Below are 24,665 nucleotides of genomic sequence, written 5' to 3'. Positions count from 1 at the left end.
GAGTGTGTGTGTGTGTGCATGCATGCGGGTGTGTGCGTGGGTGCATGTGTGCATATGGTGCCTCACTGAGCCTAAATCAGCCAAGAAAATTCTTCAACTTTCATAGAAGTCAATCATTTTAATTTATATCAACAATATATATCGACGATCAATATATACCAAAATGTTTATTTTTTAGTTCCTATTAAGAATATGTCTATGCCTTGATTAGCATTGCAAGGTAAGACTTCTTCCCTTCTTGATTTCAGTAGTACAGAAAATTTAGGAGATTATAATCTGCTATAGAAAACATGTGGTTAGCTCTCAAGTACCTATGTAATAGAGTAGAGCTGTGGAGCTAAGATAATATTTTAAAAATAGCTTTTTATTTTTAAGTGTAATTTTTGAGAAGAGAATTCTCCAGGCTTTCTGTTATGTGTTTTCTCAGTGCAGTTCTTTTTTACCCAGTCATTCTCTGGTTTGAAACTCCCCCCTGAGTTTCTTCCTTTAATTATTTTTAGTTTAGTTTACATTGGCTAGAGCAATAGCTCACTCAACCATTCTGGTTTGGTCCATTTTCTAACAGATCAAAGGAAATTTCTTATTGGTAACCATTCTAGCACTGAAGTTTGCAAGTGGTTTTCCTTTTTCTACAGATAGGGGTAGATTTAGTTTTCTTCTATACCATGCATATTTTCGTTCACCTGTTATTCAAATTACTTTCCTGATTGGGAGGAGCAATATAGGTAGGTAGGTAGGTAGGTAGATGGGTAGATAGATAGATAGATACAGGTATGACATTATATTCGGTATATGGGAACTCCCCCAGAAAAGTGTCCAGTTTGTCAATATTATAGATGTAGTAACAGGGAAAAAAAGATATGTAACAGTATATAAAAATTTTTGTTAAGTCTTTTTTTTCCCCCTCTAAGGAATTAAAGATTATTATAATTTATTCCTAAGAGACAATATTCAGTATTGTGCATTTTTTCCAGTTTTTTTAATGGCAGTACGTGTTTCATCTTTTCAGAATTACTGGATCTTCAGCCTTTACCAATCACAGCTTTGGGATGTGAAGCATATGAAGCACTATACAACTTTAGCCACTTTAACCCTGTGCAGACACAAATATTTCATACCCTGTACCACACAGACTGTAATGTCCTCCTTGGAGCACCCACTGGATCAGGAAAGACCGTTGCTGCTGAATTAGCCATTTTCAGAGTCTTCAACAAGTACCCTACTTCAAAGGTCTGTTTGAAAGAATCACATGCTTACATTAAATTAGAAAATGCAGTTCATAATCTGTAAACTAGCCAGTTCTAAATACACATCAGGACACAAGCACTCTCTCAGTGAATTTTCTGAGCAGGAGGTGGGGGTGCAGGGGACCAGATCAGTATTAGATAACTGGCCAGAAGAAAACTTATCTTAAACTTTGGAGTTCTCTAGTTAGATTTCTAATGTACATGTCAATTTCCACATCTTTTTCTCATTATAAGATACCTGATTCATAGCCATATTTATTTATAAGCTAAATAATGACTTTTAATCACATCCTTTTGCTATAAAAGAAATCCTAATCTGGGCATCTGGGTGGATCAGTCGGTTGAGCATCCGACTTCGGCTCAGGTCATGATCTCACAGTTTTTGGGTTCAAGCCCCGCATCAGGCTCTGTGCTGACCGCTTGCTCAGAGCCTGGAGCCTGCTTCTGATTCTGTGTCTCCTTCTCTCTCTGCCCCTCCCCCGCTCACGCTTTGTCTCACTCTTTCTCAAAAATAAATAAATGTAAAAAAAAAAAAAAATTTTTTTAAAAAGAAATCCTAATCTTTAAACAAATACAGTTTAATTATACACAAGAAATACAGAGGCAGTTTTATTCCACATTTCTGCAAATGCCATATTATTAATGTAAAGTAATGTGGCAAGTCAAATAAGTCTTAAATTTATGCTTTCCTGAAATGTGAAGTACATACTCATAGTTTAGAGGTACATATTTTTCAGGAAAGCTAATTCATACATTGTGATTGGAATTATGTGGTATTTTCCTCATCATTTATTATTTTAGAAATGTTTTAACTTCCTTTTTCAGTGATTTTCAATTAGCGACTTTTCTTCTCTGCTTAGCTTGAAGTTTTCCTACTTCTCAGTCTATTTTGTGGTTTTTGATCCATTATGAGACCTGTTAATACAATAGTAGAGCTCTCCTATAAATTTGAAACATTTTATAAGGGAAATATTTTTTTTCACTGAACATTCCGTATATAGATTTGGATTATTAAAGACCAATTGTTGTTATTAAGAAAAGGTAGAATATATGACTAGCATTTTCCATAAAATCTCCATTAAAATTTAAACAACCAGATTATTTTTTAGAATTTCAAAAGTAGTAACTTTTTTCATGGAGGAGTTAGAATCTTGATCATAATAACAGGAAAAACTTATTTTCATCAGAATATAAAATACTTAAAACACCTTCAGTGACTTTTAAAAAATATTTAATATTTTCTATGTCAGAATTGTATGATGTCTTATATTTCTGTCTTACTTTGGATGAGGGTAATTTGAGCAAGTTAGTAACTTTCCTCATTAATTTTAAATTTTAAATTTTCAGTAATATAAGATACATTTTTAAACCACACTGTCGTCTGTGGATGAATTTTACAGGGTTTACCTTTATTTGAAAATGATGTTACTATTTTCATGAGATCTTTTTACCCTCCCCTCTGCTTTCAGGCAGTGTATATTGCACCCTTAAAAGCTCTTGTACGTGAAAGAATGGATGATTGGAAAGTTAGAATAGAAGAAAAACTTGGTAAAAAGTAAGTTCTTACTTTATCAGAAGATGTGTTTTAAGTAACCTAAAAGGATGAACAAATAAAAGATTTTCACAAAAGTGTTGAATGCTTTTACAGTGATTTTCATAGTCTTTTATTTAAGGGTATTGTAATTACTGTTAAAATGTTATCACTATTCCCATTGTTTTAGTATCGAAAAATGAAAGTCCTTTAATTATTTAATATGAATACTTGACAAAATAATTCTCTCAAAATTTTTAAATTCTAAAACTAAAGAAAAATAAGTTTTATCTCTTTATTTTCCTTTCATATCATTCACAGTAAGTCCCAGAAATCACACTGAGGGCATTTTGCTTATAAATAATCTACCAAAAAATAGAAATTCGTTAAAGAACATTACTTTTTAAAGAATATTTTAGCATTGCACAAGTTTATTCATTGTGGTATTGTTTTCACTAGCAAGGTTGCAGGTAACCTGAGTGTCCAATAGAACATGACTAAATAAATTATAGTACATTTACACAATGCAAAATATTGTATCATTCTATTAAGAATGAACTTTTTATATACTGAAGGAGTGATCTCCAGAGATATTATAGAAAATGTTTTTAAGTAAAGTATCCTGTCTTTTACTTTTTTAAAAAATGGTAAAGAATATATGTTGTTGCTTTAGAATAAGGCCCAGGTGATTGGAAGATAGACATACTACAGAGACTGCTCACCACACATTCTTTGAACCACGTGAATATATTACATATTCAAAATGATAAAATACAAAAATAAAAAATGAATAAAAATAAGCAAAAGCTTTGGGAACACTGTACTTGGGGGAACTAGTCTTACCCTTTTTTGTTTTTTTAGAATTAGATATAAAAATTATTTAGTGATTACCTAAAATTTAGAGTTGGCCTTCAGATTTCCCTCTTTCTGGCTATAAAACTGAGGTCTTCTTAGAATGAGGTAGGATATATTTGCCCCAGCATATCTTGTTTATGTCCTAGTATGTTTGGATTTACCTATATTATCTATAGAAATTTTTAGCCTAAAAAAAGAAATGAAGCTTACACGTAATTATGTTCTTAGTGAATGCCTCTTCATGTCTTAATAAATTAACACTTTCCGTCATTAGAAAGGTGTTTATTCCAACATATGGAGAAGGAAGTATGAGTTCAGCTCTATAAAAACACATAGAGCAGAGACTTTGTAAACATAATCATAGCAAAGTTTGACACCTTTGCATATCTGCATGAAAGTTAGATTATCAGTGATTTCAATTGATATGTTCTGTTACAATTCTTAAGAAACATATTTTGGACTCAGAAAATTTCAAAAATCAAGGGGAGATAAAGTAGTATTAAGCATTATAAAATTTTATTCTGAAGGATAAATTTTCACCTTTCCAAGGGCATGTGTTTTCTGAGAAAAAGATCATTTTCTTCCTTTCCAGAGTTATTGAACTAACCGGGGATGTGACTCCTGATATGAAATCCATTGCTAAGGCTGACCTTATTGTCACTACACCAGAGAAGTGGGATGGAGTCAGTAGAAGCTGGCAAAATAGGAACTATGTGAAGCAAGTCACTATTCTCATCATAGATGAGATCCATCTGCTTGGTAGGTACCACTGTATCTGATGCCAGTTTACACATTTTGACTCTCATACTTGCAGCAGCCAGCATCGGACTTGTTAAATGATTAACATGTATTATTCCTATTTCCTAGGGGAGGAAAGAGGCCCTGTTCTAGAAGTCATTGTATCTCGAACAAATTTCATCTCATCACACACAGAAAAGCCTGTTAGAATAGTTGGACTATCTACTGCATTAGCTAATGCCAGAGACCTTGCTGATTGGCTCAACATTCATCAGGTATATGGAAGATTGATAAATAGGCATTTAATAGTGTGGCTTAGGTGGCCATATTAATGAGACACTGTTACATACACTTAAATAGGAAAACAGAAAATGATTTCTTTCTCGTTTTTACTCTAGATGGGCTTGTTCAATTTCCGACCATCAGTACGTCCAGTTCCACTGGAAGTTCACATTCAAGGCTTCCCAGGTCAACATTACTGTCCTCGTATGGCTAGTATGAATAAGCCTACATTTCAAGGTAAGCTTCAGATCCTTGGAGTAATTTGTATGGTAGCATTAAATGCATTCGAGATAATTTGGGTTTCTTTGAAATGGCGGTACTGTTCCAACTTCCACAAATGTGTAAAACAATTTACCTCAGCTGTTAAGGAAAGAAAATGTGTGTTGAATTAACTATTGAAAATTGGAGAGATTTTGTAGATGATACTGTGTTGGTAGTAGAAAAATGTATTCTTAAAAAGTAAATCATTCTTAATCTATTAAGTTATTTTCTTATGGTAGTAGCTTGAACAAATGATAAATAGGAACTATAAGTGTAAAAAAAAATCACATAATCTTAATTTTTACCAGAAATCCTAAAACTTACAAATTTCAACACTTTTTTTTTTTTTTACAGTGTTCTGCTTCATTTTTTGGTTTTCCTTTTCTAACAGATTAGGCAAGCAGGAAAGATTTAAGAATAACACTCCTATTTTATTGAAACATGTTTTGTTTAGCTGCATAAGGAATATTTATTATATCAATTAAAAATAACCTCCAAAATAAATTCTCTAGTGTGAACTGCTGTTGATTGTGAGGTGACAGTTGTGAGGTGACTTTTTAGCTGCTGTAATTAGCCTGATGACAGAAGCAAAGTATTGATTGTGAACTAGAGACCAATCTTGGCAGTTCAGATTATTTACACCTCCACAGAAGCATTGTACAAAATCACTAATGAACAATAAATCTGCCGTGAGCTGTTCAGCCACACCTGTTCTTGCAGCAGCAAAAATCCATTAAATGTTGAGGTTTAAAAAAAGAGACAGATTCATTCATGATTATGTGTACAAATGATACCAATATTGTACTAATATGTGTATTTTAAACATTGTATTTCTAATACGATTTATCAAAGCACTACCATTTATATTCTGTAATATTCTTATAAACTGTGAGTGAGAAATAAGATAGTTTATTTTTCACGGTATGTATTGTTGTGATTGCTTGTGTTTATGTAAGGAATGGCCAATTGCATACCAATGGTTGAAAGGAAGCATTTGTGTTATATAAATCAATAGTAAATAACTGAAATACTTACACTTCTCTAGATATGATATCAGTACAGAAGCTGTCTTTATAAACTATTTATTATACCTGTAGTGTATCACTGTATTTCTTTGAGTTTAGAAATAGGATTTTATAGCTTTATTTTCTTACTCTTCGAGTATAAATATAGTGAAGTTCATGTCAACATTTTCATTATAATCCTTGTTAAGAAACAAGCCTATAGAAAGAAATTCTGCAGCTCACATTTCAAACAAGAAATTACAGAAGGTTAAATTTTTTTATGTAAAACTGTTAAATATCTCTGTGTTAAGAGATCTTTGTACACATAAGTGTTAATTTCATATGTGTCATCTTATCAGTATTTTGGAGCCAATGTAAAGAAGCCCTGTTTCCAGTTAGGTCAGATGATTTATGTGGCTCTTTAGGTAATTTTTTTTCTTTCAGTCAAATTACTCATGTTTCAAACTATTCATTGCATCTTCTGTGTGTCTACCTTCCATGTGAATCTCTGTCACTCAGACAGAGATTCAGACATGATATTCTCTTCAGCTCTCTTCTACATTCTCTTATCTTTCCATTTGAAACCTTACACATATGTTTTAGAGAAAAGTAAAACCTTCATTCGACATATCTCTGACTAGTTTATTGATATAAAATCTTTTTTTTTAATTTTTTTTTAATGTTTATTTATTTTTGAGACAGAGAGAGACAGAGCATGAATGGGGGAGGGGCAGAGAGCGAGGGAGACACAGAATCGGAAGCAGGCTCCAGGCTCTGAGCCATCAGCCCAGAGCCTGATGCGGGGCTCGAACTCACAAACCGTGAGATCGTGACCTGAGCTGAAGTCGGATGCTTAACCCACTAAGCCACCCAGGTGCCCCACAAACTCTCTCTTAGTTATTCCATTCACTAGTAATGACAAAAATTAAAGGAAATTTTGGAGCTTTTCTTAGAGAGTTTTCATCACTAGGTAGGACCTAACTCTCTCCCCCAACCCTAGGACCAGTTAACTCTATAATATCGTTGCTTAGGTGAGCAGAAACACAACTCAGAAAACTCAACCTTAGATTTAGTATTCATATACAGCTTTTACTGAAGAGTCTCAGCTTTTGTGTTACCTTCCTCAACAACTCAGAGTAGAACTGGGAGCTGACACAGTTCAGCTTCCCCTGTTCAGGCAATATGCTCTCGTAGGTAGGTTCAGCTACCTTTCCTTTCCTGTCATTTCTCCAATATGTTGTCAGATCCAAGTAGTACCACAGATAATGTTGAATTTCATGACTAAATTAAGAATTTATTTAAATCAATGATACTAGCTTTCATGTATCATCCATTTCATATCCTAATGACATTCATATTTGGTTGTAAGTAGCTTGCTTACTCTTATTGTCCACATTTTCCACAACTTTTCAATAGCAATTAGAAGCCATTCTCCAGCCAAACCTGTTTTGATATTTGTCTCATCAAGACGTCAAACTCGTCTTACTGCTTTGGAATTGATAGCTTTTCTGGCTACTGAAGAAGATCCAAAGCAGTGGTTGAATATGGATGAAAGAGAGGTAAGCAATATATTTTATTTCTACTTCTTATACATGTCAAATTAGTTTGTATTATAATTAATGAAAATTACATATTTAATGATGTGTAGTTTTACTCTATACTAAAAGTTTAGTATAACATTACAGAAATTTGGGGAAAATATAGGAAATGCATAATACTGCCACCTTAACACCTTTAATATTGTTATGTATTTTCCTCCAATATTTTCCTGCTAAATAAGTATTTTTATTCCATATTTACTTCCATATGTTTTCCCTTCAACATCATCAGCTATGTATATTATAATATGCATATTTGTCTTTCTATTGGAGTGTTCACTGCCCTCATGCAACTTATAATCAATTTTGCAAAATTAACTTCCTATAAAATGTGTAATATGACCATTTTCAAAAATTTAGAAAACACTAAATGTATAAAAATTAAAAACCTGTTGTTATCCTGTAGCCAAGTAGTGAAATTTGAAGCAATTAAAATTTTTTATGTCTATACAATTCTATTATGTGGCCATTTCATTGTATTTTTCCTCTATCATTAGATAATCATGCACCTTTATTACTATGGTTGGTTTTTATTTAGACTTGTTTCCTCAGTGTAGAGTTCCAACTTAAAATGCAATGGGTCAAATAATGTGTATATTTTTATAGCTTTTCATATACACTGCTAATTATTTTCCAAACCGCACATCCCAGTTAATGTCCCCACCATTGATATGTGTATTGTCAGTAGTGTATGAGAGTAACAGTTTTACTACATCCTCATATGTTGTAATTTGTTGATATATTATGGATAAAACATTCATTATTATTTTAATGTACACCTTGATTTTTGTCTGATTGACTTTCTTTTCTCTGATTTGTTTGCTATTGGTTGTCTCTTTCTTTTTTGTGTCTTCATTCCTTTGAGGTTTTATCTTTTGCAGTACAGCATTTTCTTAAAGATTTGTATGAGAGCCTTACCAAATTAAAACATGCACTCCTGAAACTTAGTATGATACCACTTTTTTCCATATATATTTATGACTACGTACGTAGACACACATACTAATCTTTCATCTGCTTTTATTAGTTAATTTCGCTGATTCCTTGGATGTCTTTTTGTCTTAGTAGCTTTTTACAAGTAGTTTTTGCATTTTATGTGGTACAATCAGTTAATATGGTTCTTTGTGTTTCCTTCCACTACATCTAAATGTAGATATTCCTGTTTCTCTCCATGGATTTATATATAGTGATTTTCCTTTTTTGTGCTTTCCTAGTTTTTAAAAAATATTTTTTCTAGTTGGAATTATGATGAAAAACAGATAAAATCAGTAATAAAATTGTTGCATTTTCTGCCTCTTCCCACCATATCACCCCTTTCTGATCTCATGCAGCCTGAAGAACAGTCAAAACAGTGTTTCTAACCCACCAGTGTCCAGTCTCAGCAGCTGGCATATGTTCCCCTTCTACTTCTCATGACTCATCTAGGATTAGTGGACCTGGTAGATGATACTGTATATATATATTATAGTCATGTATTAACTAATAATTTGAAATGCCTGCAGGTGACGTTATTCACTGATAAGTAGCAGACCCCAGTATTAGCTTCATGTAAAAGGTATCACATGAATCCTTTAAGTAGAGTAACAGCTACCCTTTTATCTCTCAAGTTTCATCATTACTTCCTTAACGTTAGTTCCTTAATGTTACTTGTGCGTATATATGAAATATTTAAGATAAATAACTTAAGATAAAAATAATTTTGTCAAAAGATTTCCTGTCCTGTGTTATTCACTTAGTGTGTCCAAATAGTCACCTTGTTGTGTCTAAATGGTATCTTGAACTTAGGATGCAAATGGTGAAAAGTAGATGTAGGGAATATTGATGGTTCATATGCAGCATCTGTCTGGGCTCAATCTTTTTTCTCTTGGGTCTTATTCTTAAAGTGTTCCAAATGGAGACTTTTCTTTGAAGTCAAGGTACAAAGTACATACCTATTGAACACATTTTGGGACGTTTGCTCAAAGTGTATTTGTGTGTGTGTGTGTTGTGCGTGTGCCTGTGTTATAAAAGGCTGTGTGTTTAGAACGTATGTGACTCATACTAACCTCAAATGTGAACCTCATGTGCTCTTCCAAACTAGAGTGCACTTACTATTTGTTTTTTATTTTAACGTGTGAGACCTAAGCAACTGGATAGCTCAGCCATTGTGTAGAATTACTTCTCTGTTTTGTTTTTTTTTTTATCAGCATAAAAATTTATCACCAAGGTTAATTAGAAACCATAGAATTTGTTTGCATTGTTTCTGCTATTTTGTAGATTTTCACTGCTAAAATAAGACAGCTAGAAATTATACCATTCTTTGGCATTGTATCTCACCAAGCACACTACAATAATAGGACCGTCCAGACTTTGTTTTAGTCTTTCTTCTAAAAGCCATCACCTTTAAAATCAGGATTTCAAAGAGTTTGCAACTGATTGGTATGCAGATTCAATCTGATTATACCAAAAACCTGTAACGTAGGTGTTTCGGTTGTTGAATTCCTAATTACCTTAAAATAGGGGACTTTTTAACACCGTAATCTTTATGAGAGTTACTTGCCATAATATCCTGGACTAGAAGCTTAGTGACAATTCCTGTTGCTGCTTATTGTACAGTTTCAGATTGGTGTTCTGTGGCAGGAACAGGTAGGTTAGGTCAGCAAAGTCAAAAAAAAAAATCCATCTATCTTCTTCACCCAGTAAATTATCAAAGTAAAGTATTGGGAAGCAGAAATACTCCTTCAAGTGTGTCATTGATGTAAAATCATACTGCAGCATAAGGAAACCCCCAAAGTAATGCCCTTTCAAAGTTCTCATCAGGAACACTTTTCTGCGGTGATTTCAGAAGTGTGTGGGCATATGCTACCATGTCCCTTGGATTCTCAGTTTGATGACCACCACTTCCACCGTTAACCTCAAATGATTGTTGGGCTTTTACATCATTCTCTCAACTTTCAAGTCCAAGACAGAAACATTGGAATGCCCGAGCTTCGGCCTCAAGCATGCAGCAGGAATGGGAATATCTTCCCTTCTTTGGCCTTTATGCAGGGGGGAAGATATTCAAATGCTGGCTGGCTGTCAGTAGTCTTTTATAGTCCTTTACCTGCCCAAACTCATCAAACACCATTCTCTTCATACCTACACTTAAAAAAAATAAAATAAAAAATTTTCCTTCTAACAGCTAACCCAATTCTCCCTCATATAACCAAAATCCACTATCTTTCCCCAAGGCAGACAACTGAAAATTTCCTCATGACTCTATTGGTCCTAGATTTCTTGGTTATATCCAGTCACTCTCTGGTTCTTTTACAATCTCATCTCAATATTCTCTAGCCAGCGGACTAAATTATAAAGTTACCTACAACCCATACATGCTATATTCAAAAGTGGAGGGTAGAGAGGAAAGAGAAATGAAATTGGTTAAAATAATGTAAAATATGTTAATTAAAATATATGAGATAGCAAAAGTAGAGGCCACAGCATTTATTCCTGCAGCACGGGACCAAACATATTTGATTGGGGAGCCAAACAGACATTTGTGATTTATTTTCTCTACCATCCATCACCTATATGCTTCTTCAACCAGCCCCTAAGCTAATTAAGCTTTTTTTGTCCAGTGGAGTAACCAAAACCCACCTTCCTGAAACACTGGAAATTGGATTTTTATATATGCTTACTATATAAGGCTTTAAAAGTTTTTGATTAATCTTTCAAGTGGATAGTGTAATGTGAGAAGATTTCTCTAGGGTCCATCCAAATTTTTCCCTCTCCTTATTGCTTAGCAGCAGCCCAATTTCTTTATCAGGATTGGTCACCTAAGCTACACTATGACCACATTTTGATTGTTCACCCCATAGAATGAGAGATGTGGCTATTTTAGCTTCTAAGTAAATTGTTACATCCCTTGGATATTAAGCCTCCAAACTAGCTGAGCTAGAATTATAGGGAAGGGAAACAAAATTCTCCAAGTGGTTTATTAGCTGTTGACTGCAAAAGGCATTTGTACATTGACTGCTTGGTTCCTGGAACTGTATATTCTGGCAATGAGAGAAATAGTATTTAATGATTACTAGTTCAGAGCATACACCTCATTTTATAAGACAGCACCCCAACCTTGACAAAGCAGTGTCTCTCAGCTGCCATTCTGGGTCATTAATCTATAAAGCCATCTCTTTCTGGGTGATGAAGGATGCAGTAAGACCAGTGAATCCCATGGCATCCACTGTATTAATCTTTGTCTATAAAGTGAGTTCCTTCATCAGAAACATTATCATATGAGATACTAGATGATGTGTAAAGTGTTCAGTAATCCTACTGTTGAGGCTATTGGCAGCACTCGGTAGGCTGGAACAGAATCCATTCTAGACATCATCCCAAATAGGTGACCCTCTGTGACAGAGTTCAATATAATCTCCTTACTGCCAGATAGCTATCTGGTCCCCTGGTCAGGGTACTTTATAATGGGCCTATGGATGTTTGCATTGGTGGCATAATGGCACAGAGCAGTGGCAGTAGCTGGGTCCACCTGTGGAGATGGAAGTCCATGTTTAGCTCATGTGTAGTTTTCATCTCTTCCACCATGGCGCCACTTAGTACATGAACCCATTGCACACAACACTGGGATCTGTGCACAAAATACCTGATATCCTTAGAAGTGGTCATTTTGCCCACTTGACTATTAATAGCATAATCTACACTTCTGTTAACTTTTTGGTAAACATCTTCATGGGATATAGGTAGTCTGTTCTGGGACCATTCTAAAATTTATTCCATGTAAAACTTGTGCCTTTCTTGCCACCTGTCCTCCAATAGCGCTATTGCCATGCTTCTGACCCTTTGACTAATCCAGTAGCTACAGATCAAAGCATGGATCATAATTCACATCATCTCTTCTTTGCAGTAAATTGACAGAGAAAATACTTGACACTTAGCTGTTTTTAGGGTCATCCCCAAAAGGAGCTATATAACACCATATCACAGTACTTCAGATGGTGGCGCTATCTTATGCAAAGTCTTTTGTGATTCGTATATATATATGTATTTTTTCCCCTCAGTCAGCTTGACGAGAAATACTCCAGGGAGCTTTGGTGGGTTGAAGTTAGGGATAGCACAGAAGGAAGAGGCATACACATGGAATGTTCATGAACTACCTTTCATGATATTCTTCCATCGGATCCTTTTATTTCTACCAATGATGGATTGCTACCAGGCACACCAACATGTATAGCTAGAGAGATCAGATGGCATTAGTTCATGATCAGTAACTTCAGTTTCAAGATTACCTAGTATCACATAGTTAAGCATTTTTTCTCTCCCACATCAAAAATACCCGTAAGAGTATTCCTCTAACTTAAGTCAGTAGGCAGCTCTTACCAGAATTTGTAAAGTGTTCATTTATGTAACATATTTATTGAATATCCACAACTTACCAAGCACTAGGTTAGCCAACTGATCCCAATTCTCAAGGAGCTCAACTAGATAGAAATTTTTAAATATATATATATATATATGATAAACCAAATAATGTTATAAAAATCACTATAAAATGAGAAATGAAATATGATAAGGGGAGGTGGGGCTTTAAAAAGAATGGTCAGAGAAGACTTCTTTAAGGAGATAACATTTAAGCTGAGACCCAAAGCATAAGAACAAGTTAGCTACACTAAGAGAGAAGATAATAGCATTTCAGATAAAGGGAACAGGATGTTAAAGGAAGTGAGATCAGCTCAGCTGGAACAGAATAAGCTAGGAGGAGAATAGTATAAGTTAAGTTTCAGAGATAGGCAAAAGCCAGCTCATGTAAGACCTTAGACCCATGCGTACAGAGTTTGGATTTTGATTTTAAACAGTATGGGAAAGTAGTCATTTATTCATTGATTAAAGAAATGTCTCTTGACCTCCCTCTGTGTATTGGGTAAATTTTCTACCCTTACGGAATTAACATTCTTGTGGAGATGATAGATAGATAATAAGCAAATATGTCAAAACGTGATAATTCCTATGGAAAAATAAATAAGCAGGGTCTAAAGGGAATAGGGAGTGCTAAGGGTGGTAGTAGAATGTTTTACATTGATATAAGTAAAGAACACCTCTGTGGTGAGGGTATTTTTGAATAGAAAACTAAAGGAAGCAAGGAAATAATAAGTAATTTGCCTGATAGCATAAAATAAATGGGACTCAGAAACTCAAAATCAGGACAGCTAACTCAGAGCCGTGTTTTTTTCACTCTGCCATACAGTAACTGAAATCCTTGACAATGTTATGACTAGAGAAGATGGAAAAGTCACAGTGTCCATATGTGATTTGAGGGGATGGAAACAAACAGTAAAGTCAGTAGCTACAGTATCAAACACAGGCAACCAACAAGAGCTGTGCTATTCTCAATCATGAGTGCTGGTATTTTAGTTTATAAAGGAATATACTTTTCAATATTCTTAATTTTTAGGCACAGAAGTGGAAATACTCAAATACTAAAGAAGAAGAAATAGTTTGCTAATTGGGGCTCTTGTAAGTATCAGTCGGTTAAGCATCCACCTCTTGATTTGGCTCAGGTCATGATCTCACAGTTCTGCCTCAGGCTCCATACTGACAGCATGGAGCATAGTTGGGATTCTCTCTCTCGCCCTCTCTCTGCCCCACCCCACCTCATGCTCTTTCTCTCTCAAAATAAATAAATAAACTTTTTAAAAAATAGGTTTGCTAATCATCGGCATAGTTCCCCAGTTGTGTGAGTCTAGTATATGATTCATTATTTCAAATCTTACCTGTTTTTTGCCCACAGTCTAAAATGGTGAGGGCCAGCCATAAGCCAAATGAATGATTTCATTATTTTAGGTAGTTATTTTAAGTAAATCACATTCATGTGGTAATTAGAATGTGACATTGTGGTTGAGAGCATGGACTGGAGCCAGGCCTCCTAGGTTTAATACTGACTGCCTATTACAAGCCATATGACCTTGGTGGGTATTCAACCTCTGAGCCTTACCCCTTCATCTATAAAAGGATAATAATAATCCTATCCTTACAAGATTGTTGTTAAGGATTAAATGCATTACTTTATTTGATGTACTTAGAACAGGCCTGGAACAGAGGTAAATGTTCAATAAGTGTTAACTGTTATTGCTGTTATAGTACAGCAGCAGTGAATACCTTACGTATAGACAGGTTCTTTTTGCTGAAATCTTTATGGTAAAATTTGCTATTATTTTTATAATATTTTGCTTATGTTCCTTCACAAATTTAATTCATGTTAATATAGCATTTGTTCATTTAAAATTATACTGCCTTAGCAAATTAATTTTGTAAGGTCCCTTTCATCAGCTTTATCTGCAATTTTAAAAGCTTTTCTCATGTGGAATTTAAGAAACAAAACAGATAAACATAGGGAAAGGGAAGCAAAAATAAGATAAAAACAGGGAGGGAGACAGACCATAAAGAGACTCTTAAATACAGAGAACAAACTGAGGGTTGCTGGTGGCGTATTGGATGGGGGGATGGGCTAAATGGGTGGCAAGCATTAAGGAGGGTACATACATACATAACAGACATAAATAAAAGCTTTTCAATATATGGAAATGCTCTCCAAACATGTGTCAGAATCTGAACTCTCCAAAAATGGAAGTAAGCATAAAATGTATATTCCAGAATAAATATGAAGTGCTGACACTTGGATTTCTTACCAATACCATAGTGAATTAAGTTAAAAACATCAATAAGCAAAAAGTCTTTAATATTTCACCTTATGACCCAGTTTTGATATTGCTATTGTTAAGAATTAGGGCAAGCTAAGAAGCAAACATTGAAAAATGACATTGTGTTTATTTAGCAGACATAGCAAAGCTTTACATGTTATTCTTTAGATTTCATTTATATATTTAATTCACAAGTAGTCATGTGTTTAATCACATATATAAATATATTTACATATTAACAGTATGGTGAATCATTTTGAGGTGTTGTTTTGGGCTTTAGAGAGGATAGCAAGGAATATGAGGAGAGTATTGGCAAAGACTGGAAATTTACTATCTTTAATTAATATTATTTTTAAATTTCTTTTCCCTTGGTATATTGGCAGAATGTTCTAAAGTGTTTCTTTCATTTTAACTTTTTCACCTTCAGTCTGTGGGGTTTATCATACAGAAATGTATTTTGAGAAATTAACACTTGGTAATTATAAGGAAATGTTTTAACTTTAACATCTGTACCAGATGTGATATATTTAATTATCTTTATTCTTTAAAAAAAAAAGTCTTCGTAACTTTCATTATTCTTCTTTATGCTGCATCTTTTATTGAGCATTTTAGACAATTGATAAGCATTATTCAGTGGCATATGGTCTGAGTCTGACGTGCTTTGAAAAGAGTACAGAGTTTTCTGATAATGAGGATTCTGTGAAAATGGGAAAACCAGCACAACAGATATGCTTTGAGAAAGTATGGGTTTTTAGCATCTTGAAACAATATATCACACTCAAAGGGACAGAATTGGGCTGTACAATCTGTTAGCTCATTCTTGTCCAATCTGGTCTCCTCCTTTCTTTTGGAGCCAGGATTGTCATCAACTCACTGAATTATATTCTGACTGGAATGTATTTCAGGAACGGAGTAATGTATCTACTTAAATGGAATCCTATATTTCTACAAAAGCTTTTTGAGTATAATAAATTTAAAATATAAAAAAAAAATTCTATTAAGTTAAAGTAATTGGTTCAACAGTTTACATATGTGCCTCCTCCCCCATCACCCTAAAAAAAAAAAAAAAAAAAAAAAGACCACTACTTAGAGGATATAGATCAATCCATTTTTCTTTTATTTATAATATTGAATTGTTTTTTTTGGTTTAACTGTCAGGTAGTCAGACATATTTCAAAGACTGTTGGAAAGATGCCTATACATTACAACAAATGCTGGTTGAATAGAAATGAACTGTGAAATTAAAACTTCCCCTATCAGTGTTTTATTATCATGATTATTTTTAAAGTTCTGTAGCAGCCTTTCTTAATTAAACCTTAATGGCTTAAGACATCCATTGCTTGTAATAAGTGAACTTTTCTCCTAACCATCTAGAATGATACTATCTATCTTTGGAAAAATTAAAAAGATGGCAACTCAAATATTTTTTGTGGGATTTAATTCTCCCATGGAATCAGTGTTGAGAGAGTCTACTCTGTAGTATTCAAGATCACTGGGTCTTTAACTTGAAATACACAGGATTGTGTAAATGAATTGAGTGTTACATTAGAGCTATTATTACTTTATGTAAAGGATTAAATGTGATAATCTTTGTAAAGTGTCAAGCACATTGCCTGACACATAAGTACTCAACAAATAATATGTATTGCCATGTTTTAAGCTTTCATTATCCTAAGTTTCTCAAAAATTTTGTTTGTATTATATTGTGAGCAAGATGAAACATTTCAATGGTATAATTTAATCAACAATTTATATTTTCAAATTTAAACAGGCTGTCCTGGGTAGTATCTTACACATAATGATTAAGTAACGTTACTATAAATTTTCCTTTTTTTATGATGTTCAAATAATTCAGAATTCATCCACAGTAACTATGTAATAAATGAAGTTGTTTTTTGTAATTTTCCTCATGAGGATTTTAGGTCTTTGCCAGTTCAGATAGGCAAATAGTTCTTTTTAATGCATTGATTTATGTGAAAGTGGGGGCAGGGGGAATGAGAACCTTCCCTGATGTGAAAGGACAGGATATTAATGCCTCACCAAACCTCCTGCCATAGGATTCTTTAGCTTTCCTGAGGTACATGGTATATTTTGGGGGGTATGATTGGCATTGCCATGGAACACTATTAATTATACAAGTTATAAAATTATACTGTTACTAAGTTATGAAATTGAAAAAATAATCCCTGAAACTAATTGTCAGAGCAAGAATATCAGTGAATTAATTCTTGATAATGTAAATTGAAGATATTTATGCAGTGAACTATTGAACAAAAAAAATGGATAATAGGCTGTCACTTGAGAATGGCTAACATATAATTTATGAGACAAGACAAGCACCTTTCTTTATAGCATGCATTTGTAGTCATCTTCCTTATCCTTTGCTAATTTGAAAGGGAAAGTGGATGTTAATGTTAACATTAATTAATGTTAATACATTTCCATATTCTTGCTTAACAGTTTATGAAGTAAATATTCAAGAATATCAGGTGACCATACTGTGTTTATGAAACAGAATGAACTCTTTATATATTGCATTCAGTTCAGGAAAGTTGATAAATAACATGATGTGTATGTCATTAAACTGTTACTTTGTGTCTATGCAGTGCCTTTTATACATTAAGATCTATTATAAAGACAAACTTCATCTTCCTGTTTTTTGAATTATTAGTGTAAAACAATTTATTCCCACATAAAAAAGCTTGGAAAATTTTTTCTGATCATTGAAAATAAGATGAGCAAGAATGAAGGATGTTGACGTGCTTCATGTATGAATGTCTCCAGTAAACTGTAGCAACCAGCTGAAGTTTCTCTAGATAGAGATTTTGTGAGCTGCTTATTGGTTTATTCACATCCAGGAGAGTGAATGTGTTGCATGTATACTTGTGTATGTTAGAAGTGATTAATAGTAGAAGGGAAAAAAAAAAAACAGAAATGAGGTCTGAAGACAGTGTTGGTTATTTGTACTATCTCAGTCTTCAGGCATATAAAAATCATACATATACCCATTTCCAAGTTTATCCTCCACTGTTGTTCACTGTGAAAATGTGGTAGTGAAGCTACAGATACACTAAAATATGTCATTCTTTTAATTGCTCATACATTCTCAAACCACTTGATCTCTACATTACTCCCCTCATGGAGTTGTCCCAAAAGAAGTTCACCACACTGCATATTGTGTCATCCTCTGCTTTAAGGACCAGTATAAAGGTCTATCATTAGGCAAAAAGAGATTGAGTTTTCTGTTTAGTTTCTTTCAGAGAATAAGTTTCATAAGAAGATAAGATTTGCTTCTGTTGCCATAAAATCTGTGTTGCGTTAAGTATTTTCCATGTGGAATGGAAAGTGAAAGAATATTCAGAAATTATATAAGTTTCAGAAACTCTTTAGACATATGAAAACTTAGCTAAACCATGGCTGGAAATGAAGTAACTTTACTTCATAAATAGCTTAATAATAGCTCTAATACATAAAGAGCCATTACAAACCACTAAGAAAAAAAGCTGTCATATCCACTTAAAAAATGAAAAGATAGTTTACCAAAAAATGCTAGTAAATATAAAAAGTATTTAACTGTACTGTTGATTAAAGAAATGAGAAGTAGACAAAAATATACCAGTTTGATTTTTTTTTAATTTTTTTAAATGTTTGTTTATTTTTGAGAGAGTGAGACAGAGCGTGAACAGGGGAGGAGCAGAGAGAGAGAGAGGGAGACACAATCTGAAGCAGCTTCAGGCTCTGAGCTGTCAGCATCGAGCCCGACATGGGGCTTGAACTGGCAAACTGTGAGATCATGACCTCAGCCAAAGTCGGACACCCAACCAACTGAGCCACCCAGGTGCCCCACCAGTTTGATTTTTTTAAATAAGGAAGCTGAGGCTCACAAAGGTTATATGACTTGCCCTGGGTCATTAAGTTCAGTGAGAAAGGCTAAATTTGAATGATTCCTGTCTGTTTGGTGGGATTATGACTGATTTTTCTCCATTAATTTTTTTGTCCATATTTTCTAAATTTTTAGTACTGAGCCAAAAAGATGGAAGGTTTTTCTCTTATAAGAGATGAACAAGACCCTGAAATATTCTAGTTAACATTACATCCTTTTTTTTTTTTTTAATTTTTTTAATGTTTATTTATTTTTGAGACAGAGAGAGACAGAACATGAACGGGAGAGGGTCAGAGAGAGAGGGAGACACAGAATCTGAAGCAGGCTCCAGGCTCTGAGCTGTCAGCACAGAGCCCGACGCGGGGCTCGAACTCACGGACCGCGAGATCGTGACCTGGCTGAACTCACGGACCGCGAGATCGTGACCTGAGCCGAAGTCGGACGCCCAACCGACTGAGCCACCAGGCGCCCCTACATCCTTTTTAATAGTTGTTACTCATTAAGGGGATATTGCATTTATCCACAGATTTTGTTTTCCTTGATGCATGAGGAGAAGATGGATAACATTTAAATTTTAACTCATTTAGGATATACATTCTCAATAACTAGATTTTCTTTTTAATTAACTTCACTTGTAACTGTAGATGAGGCCTATATTTTTGTTTATATAGTATAAGAATCAAAACACAAAATTAGTCACATATAATCTTAGTATGGAAATTGTAAAGCTAATGAACCTATACCTCGTAATTGTGCTCTTGTTCGCAGATGGAGGACATCATTGGAACGCTAAGAGATTCCAACCTGAAGCTGACACTTGCTTTCGGAATAGGAATGCATCATGCTGGATTACATGAGAGGGACCGAAAAACAGTAGAGGAGCTATTTGTAAACTGTAAAGTTCAGGTATTTTATTTTTCATAAACAGACATTTAAATATAACTTACACATTATGTTTTAGTTAAATATATTTTATTTTCTAGGTTCTTATTGCTACAAGTACATTAGCCTGGGGTGTAAACTTTCCAGCTCACTTAGTAATTATTAAGGGAACAGAATATTATGATGGAAAAACAAGGCGCTATGTGGATTTTCCCATTACAGGTAATTTTTTTTTTTAATTTACAGATACATTAAGCTTCTATTTTAACCTTAATAATCTGAATTTGCATGAATTGAATTGTAGAGAATTGACCACATTTGAACATATGTTGAGTAAGATTGTAAAGTTTTATTTCCAGTGAGATGCAAATGCTATTCAAAGTATTGAGCTGTTTCATTTACTTACCTAAAGTGTTAATAAGCATCAAAAGCATAACTAATGGTTTCAAATTCACAAATAGATAACAATTACTGATTAGTAGCTATTATGACTTAATAAATTACAGTTAAACATTATAGTGTTTAATTTTAAATCTGTTTCACTAGAAATACTTCTATGGGGCTTCTAGAATCAAAAGGCTTGTTGCTATGATTTCTGCATGCTGCGATTTGTGATTCGTGCATATTTTAAAACTTGATAAAAGCATTGTCACTGAATTCTGAAGAGCGAAATATCTGTGTGTATTTCCACTCAGTGATTACATGTAAAAACTATATTATTTCTAAATCATTTCTTACCTCAGAGATTCCTGCACTATAAAAAAAAAAAAAGAACATTTGTACCGTAAGTGGGAAGAGGGTGAGGCCTAAATGCACCCAGGGGGTCCATTCATGGGGAAAAATAATCAAATGAATCTGCTGAAGAGATTTACCCATATATGTTTTGCTTTTTTCTTGTTTAATTAAAATAGTAGTAACTCTTAAACAGCATTTTAAAGTATTTAGCTAAAGGAAACTTTTATCTTTCTTACTTATACAAATAGTAAGAGAGTCCCTTTTTGGTGATCCAATTTTCTGTCTTAATGCATTAATTATCTTATTATTATAGAACTCAACAGGCTTCAGAGATAATATGCACACTCTTAAAATATTCTGTATCCTTCGTTATTTTGTCGTGTTGTCGAAACATGCTATAATCACTAAATATACCTTGTGCTAGCTGCCACATTATTGAATACCTCTTGTTCTCTTCTTTATAGATGTACTCCAGATGATGGGGCGTGCTGGAAGGCCTCAGTTTGACGACCAAGGCAAAGCTGTAATTCTGGTTCATGACATAAAGAAAGACTTTTACAAAAAATTTCTTTATGAACCTTTCCCAGTAGAGTCAAGGTAAATTTTGCTGTAAATTAATTTAAATGGATTCATGTCATAGCAATTAATATTTGTGTCATGATATTTATAAAAATCAGCAAAAATTCTAGTTCAATGGAATTATTTGAAATGAAACTGAATACAATTATCACTGTAAGATAGAATTCAATTACAATTTCATTTTAAAAAAAAACTTTTAAAAGAAGCAGTGTTAGTACTACTTCAATGAATCACATTGATTCTAGAGCCGGACAACCTGGGTTCATATCTGAGCTCCACTACTTACCTCCTTGATCTAGCAAGTCATTTGATTCCTCAGTGCCTTGATGCGCCTATCTGTAAAATGGAGATGCTAGCAACACTGGCTATCTCAGAGGTTAGTTGTAATGATCGAATGTTAGTGCTTGTAGCAGGGTCTATCACATAGTAAGCGTTTAATAATAAAGTTCTCGTTTGATGTGTGTTTTTCTTCTCTAGGTGATAAAGAAATATCCAAAATAGAGGGACTTGTAATGAATAATTTGGACTATTAGCTTATTTCAGAATTATCACATAATTCTTTGTAGCACAGTAACTACCCCTTTGATAAAGGCTTCTCTCATTTTCTCAGCTGAAAATAGCCTTTCTCCCTCAGGTTTATGTATTTTTTACTTGCAACACTTATTACTAGTTCTCTTTTATCAGTCTTTTTAAATATACTGTATTCTAACTGCAAAGGACAACACATGTTTCTCATTGATAGTGTAAAGAGTTATTGGAATTTTTATGCTAAGTGCTAATGTTCATTTTTTTTATTTAGAAAATATAAAAACGTGGATACAGTTAACATTGTGATAAGAGAAAATTTATGACTCTGTATATAATATATATTATATAAAAATATATATAATAAGATATATATTTTTTAGAAGAAAGCATGAATAATGATCAAAACATCCATCCAAAAATTCGGGAAAAAATTAACAAATTAAACTCAAAGAAAGAAGATAAGAGCAAGAATCAAAGAACTGAAACCAAATATACATTAGAAAAAAATCAACAAAGCCAAAAGTTGTTTCTTTGAAAAGAAGAATGAAATTGATAAACCTTTAACTCTGATCAAAAAAGAGAGCGAGAGAAAGAATGAACAGAATAATATTAGTAATGAAAAGATATTACAGGCATTTAAAAATATTATGAAACATTATGCAAATAAAAATTTAGATAAAATGATAAAATTCATTTAAAAACTTATGAAACTGACACAAAAAGAAATAGAAAATCTAGTCTCTTATTCTATCAAAGTGATTGAATCTGACACTTAAAATCTTTCCACAAAGAAACCTTCTGACTCAGATGCTTTACTAGTGAATTCTTCATAACATTAAGGACAAAATAACATCAATCTTACATGAACTCTTCCTAATACTAGAAAAGATAAGACTACTTGCCAACTTATTTTGTAAGATCAGAATAACCTTGATACCAAAACCTGATAAGAAATTTACCAAAAAAGAATGTTAACAAACCTGTGCCTCTCATAAATATAGATGTCTAAACAACATCAGTAAATTTAATTTTGTGTAAATTATTTTATAAATGTGAAGTTGACTTATTTGAAAATAAATTACTATCATTTACCACATTAGCAGGAAAAAAATGAGAAAAATCATATGATTATTTCATAGATGTAAAAAAAAAAAAAAGCATTTGAAAAAATTCCACCCCCATTCATAATAAAAGCTCTTAGCAAACAGTAATATAAAGAAATGTCCTTAATCTGATAAAGAGTCAATTTACTGCAAGCATCATAGTCAATAATGAAATATTGAAAGCTTTCCCTTTGAGATAGGGAATGATACAAGAGTATTTTTCTCACCACGTCCAGTAAGCATTGTGCTTGAAGCCCAAGCCACTGCAATAAGGTAAGGATCAGAATAAGAGTCATAATATCCTTTGAGCCAGGGTAGTGACTAAACAGCACAAAAGGAGGGCTTCTGGGGAAATGATGATGCTTGATCTTGGTGTTGGTTACACAGGTGTGTTCACATTATGAAAATTACTTGAGTACATGTATGATTTATGTAATTTTCTGTATGTACATTCAGTAATCATTAACTAAAAATTTTAATTTTGTACTTCGATATAACTATTATTAATACTTACCTATCACAGAGTATTTCATAGTTTTTATGCTAACTTCTCTATTAATGGGCCTTTCAAGAGTTTCCTATTTCTTCTTACATATAATATTGCAGCGAAGTAATTTGCTTTCCCATCCTTGTCTGTAAATGTTTCTCTAGCAGGTAATGATGAAAAGTGAAATTGCTGGGTCACAGTGATTATTCAAATAGATATTGGCAAGTTGCCCTCTCAATTGAGTATACAGATTTATACTCTGCTGCTGATGAATTGAGAGTAATATAGAAACTCATTTTTTTAATCTTTCAATTTATTGCCATTTCTCATGTCCTTAAAACATCCTTTGCAAAAACTATTTTTAATACCTGCATATTGTCCCATGTATCATAATTTATTTAGCCTTTTCTGTTGTTGGACACTGCTTCCCTTTTTTAGTATTTTACATAAGAAACTAAAATGAACATTATGTTATGCCAGTCTTTCAGCACATCTGATCATGTTAGTATACTCTATAACACCAGTACAATTGTGTTTCATATGATGAGGAACTTAACACTCACTGAGTAAATGAAAGGAATATCATTACTCATAACTATCACCCCTATCTTGCCAACTCTCCTTTCATCTGCCTCAGTATTATTTCATACTTACACCCATACCCCATAAGTACATTCTTCCCTACTCTCCAAGTTACATCTGCTGTTGCCCACTCTACCTTTCTCCTCTTGGCTCTTATCTTTCCTAAAAGTTACTAGCTCCCTTCCATCATTCTGCTATGTGAGATAAAGTGTGTTTCATTTAACCTAACCTTCATGTATGTTTCCCATATCTTGTTCACTGTATAGCTTATTAGGAGTGCTCTCTGACCATTTAAATGCAGAGATTGCTGGTGGTACAATTACATCTAAGCAAGATGCAATGGATTATATCACTTGGACTTACTTTTTCCGACGTCTTATCATGAACCCCAGGTAAGTGTAGGGCAACTATTTATCTTTCTGGTTCGTGCCAAAAGAAAATTATTTTTGAAAGTAACAATCCCTAAATTTTAGTACATAACAAAAAAGTCAGAGCTTTGGACATTCTAGATATACGAATTTGCCCAGAGAATCACATGATGTCTCTAGTATGATCACAATATATTATAATATATTTGAAAACGAATAATTGTATGCACTTATTACTTAGCTGCTTTTAATTAACTTAGGATATCCTTGAGGAGTTTGCTCTCTAGTTAGGGAGACAGGACATCTGAAATCATTAAGAAATGATTAAATGA

The 24,665-nt window shown here is 33.5% G+C and overlaps 1 protein-coding gene across 2 annotated transcripts in view; it reads left to right on the top strand.

Annotated features, from left to right (window-relative positions):
- ASCC3 (activating signal cointegrator 1 complex subunit 3) overlaps positions 1-24,665 on the top strand; it is a 358,207-nt gene that overhangs the window by 238,063 nt on the left and 95,479 nt on the right. For both annotated transcript variants that reach the window (XM_049654058.1, XM_049654059.1), the window contains 10 exons: positions 1,010-1,230; positions 2,717-2,802; positions 4,226-4,392; positions 4,501-4,646; positions 4,770-4,890; positions 7,335-7,477; positions 19,838-19,975; positions 20,053-20,173; positions 21,151-21,283; positions 24,232-24,357. In XM_049654058.1, the coding sequence (XP_049510015.1) occupies positions 1,010-1,230; positions 2,717-2,802; positions 4,226-4,392; positions 4,501-4,646; positions 4,770-4,890; positions 7,335-7,477; positions 19,838-19,975; positions 20,053-20,173; positions 21,151-21,283; positions 24,232-24,357 (1,402 nt within the window). The remainder of the gene's footprint in view (positions 1-1,009; positions 1,231-2,716; positions 2,803-4,225; positions 4,393-4,500; positions 4,647-4,769; positions 4,891-7,334; positions 7,478-19,837; positions 19,976-20,052; positions 20,174-21,150; positions 21,284-24,231; positions 24,358-24,665) is intronic.

Source organism: Panthera uncia (assembly GCF_023721935.1).
Source record: "Panthera uncia isolate 11264 chromosome B2 unlocalized genomic scaffold, Puncia_PCG_1.0 HiC_scaffold_24, whole genome shotgun sequence".
NCBI classification, from domain to species: domain Eukaryota; kingdom Metazoa; phylum Chordata; class Mammalia; order Carnivora; family Felidae; genus Panthera; species Panthera uncia.
The sequence above is the reverse complement of the archived record's forward strand: the minus strand, read 5'-3'. Positions and strand labels throughout refer to the sequence as shown.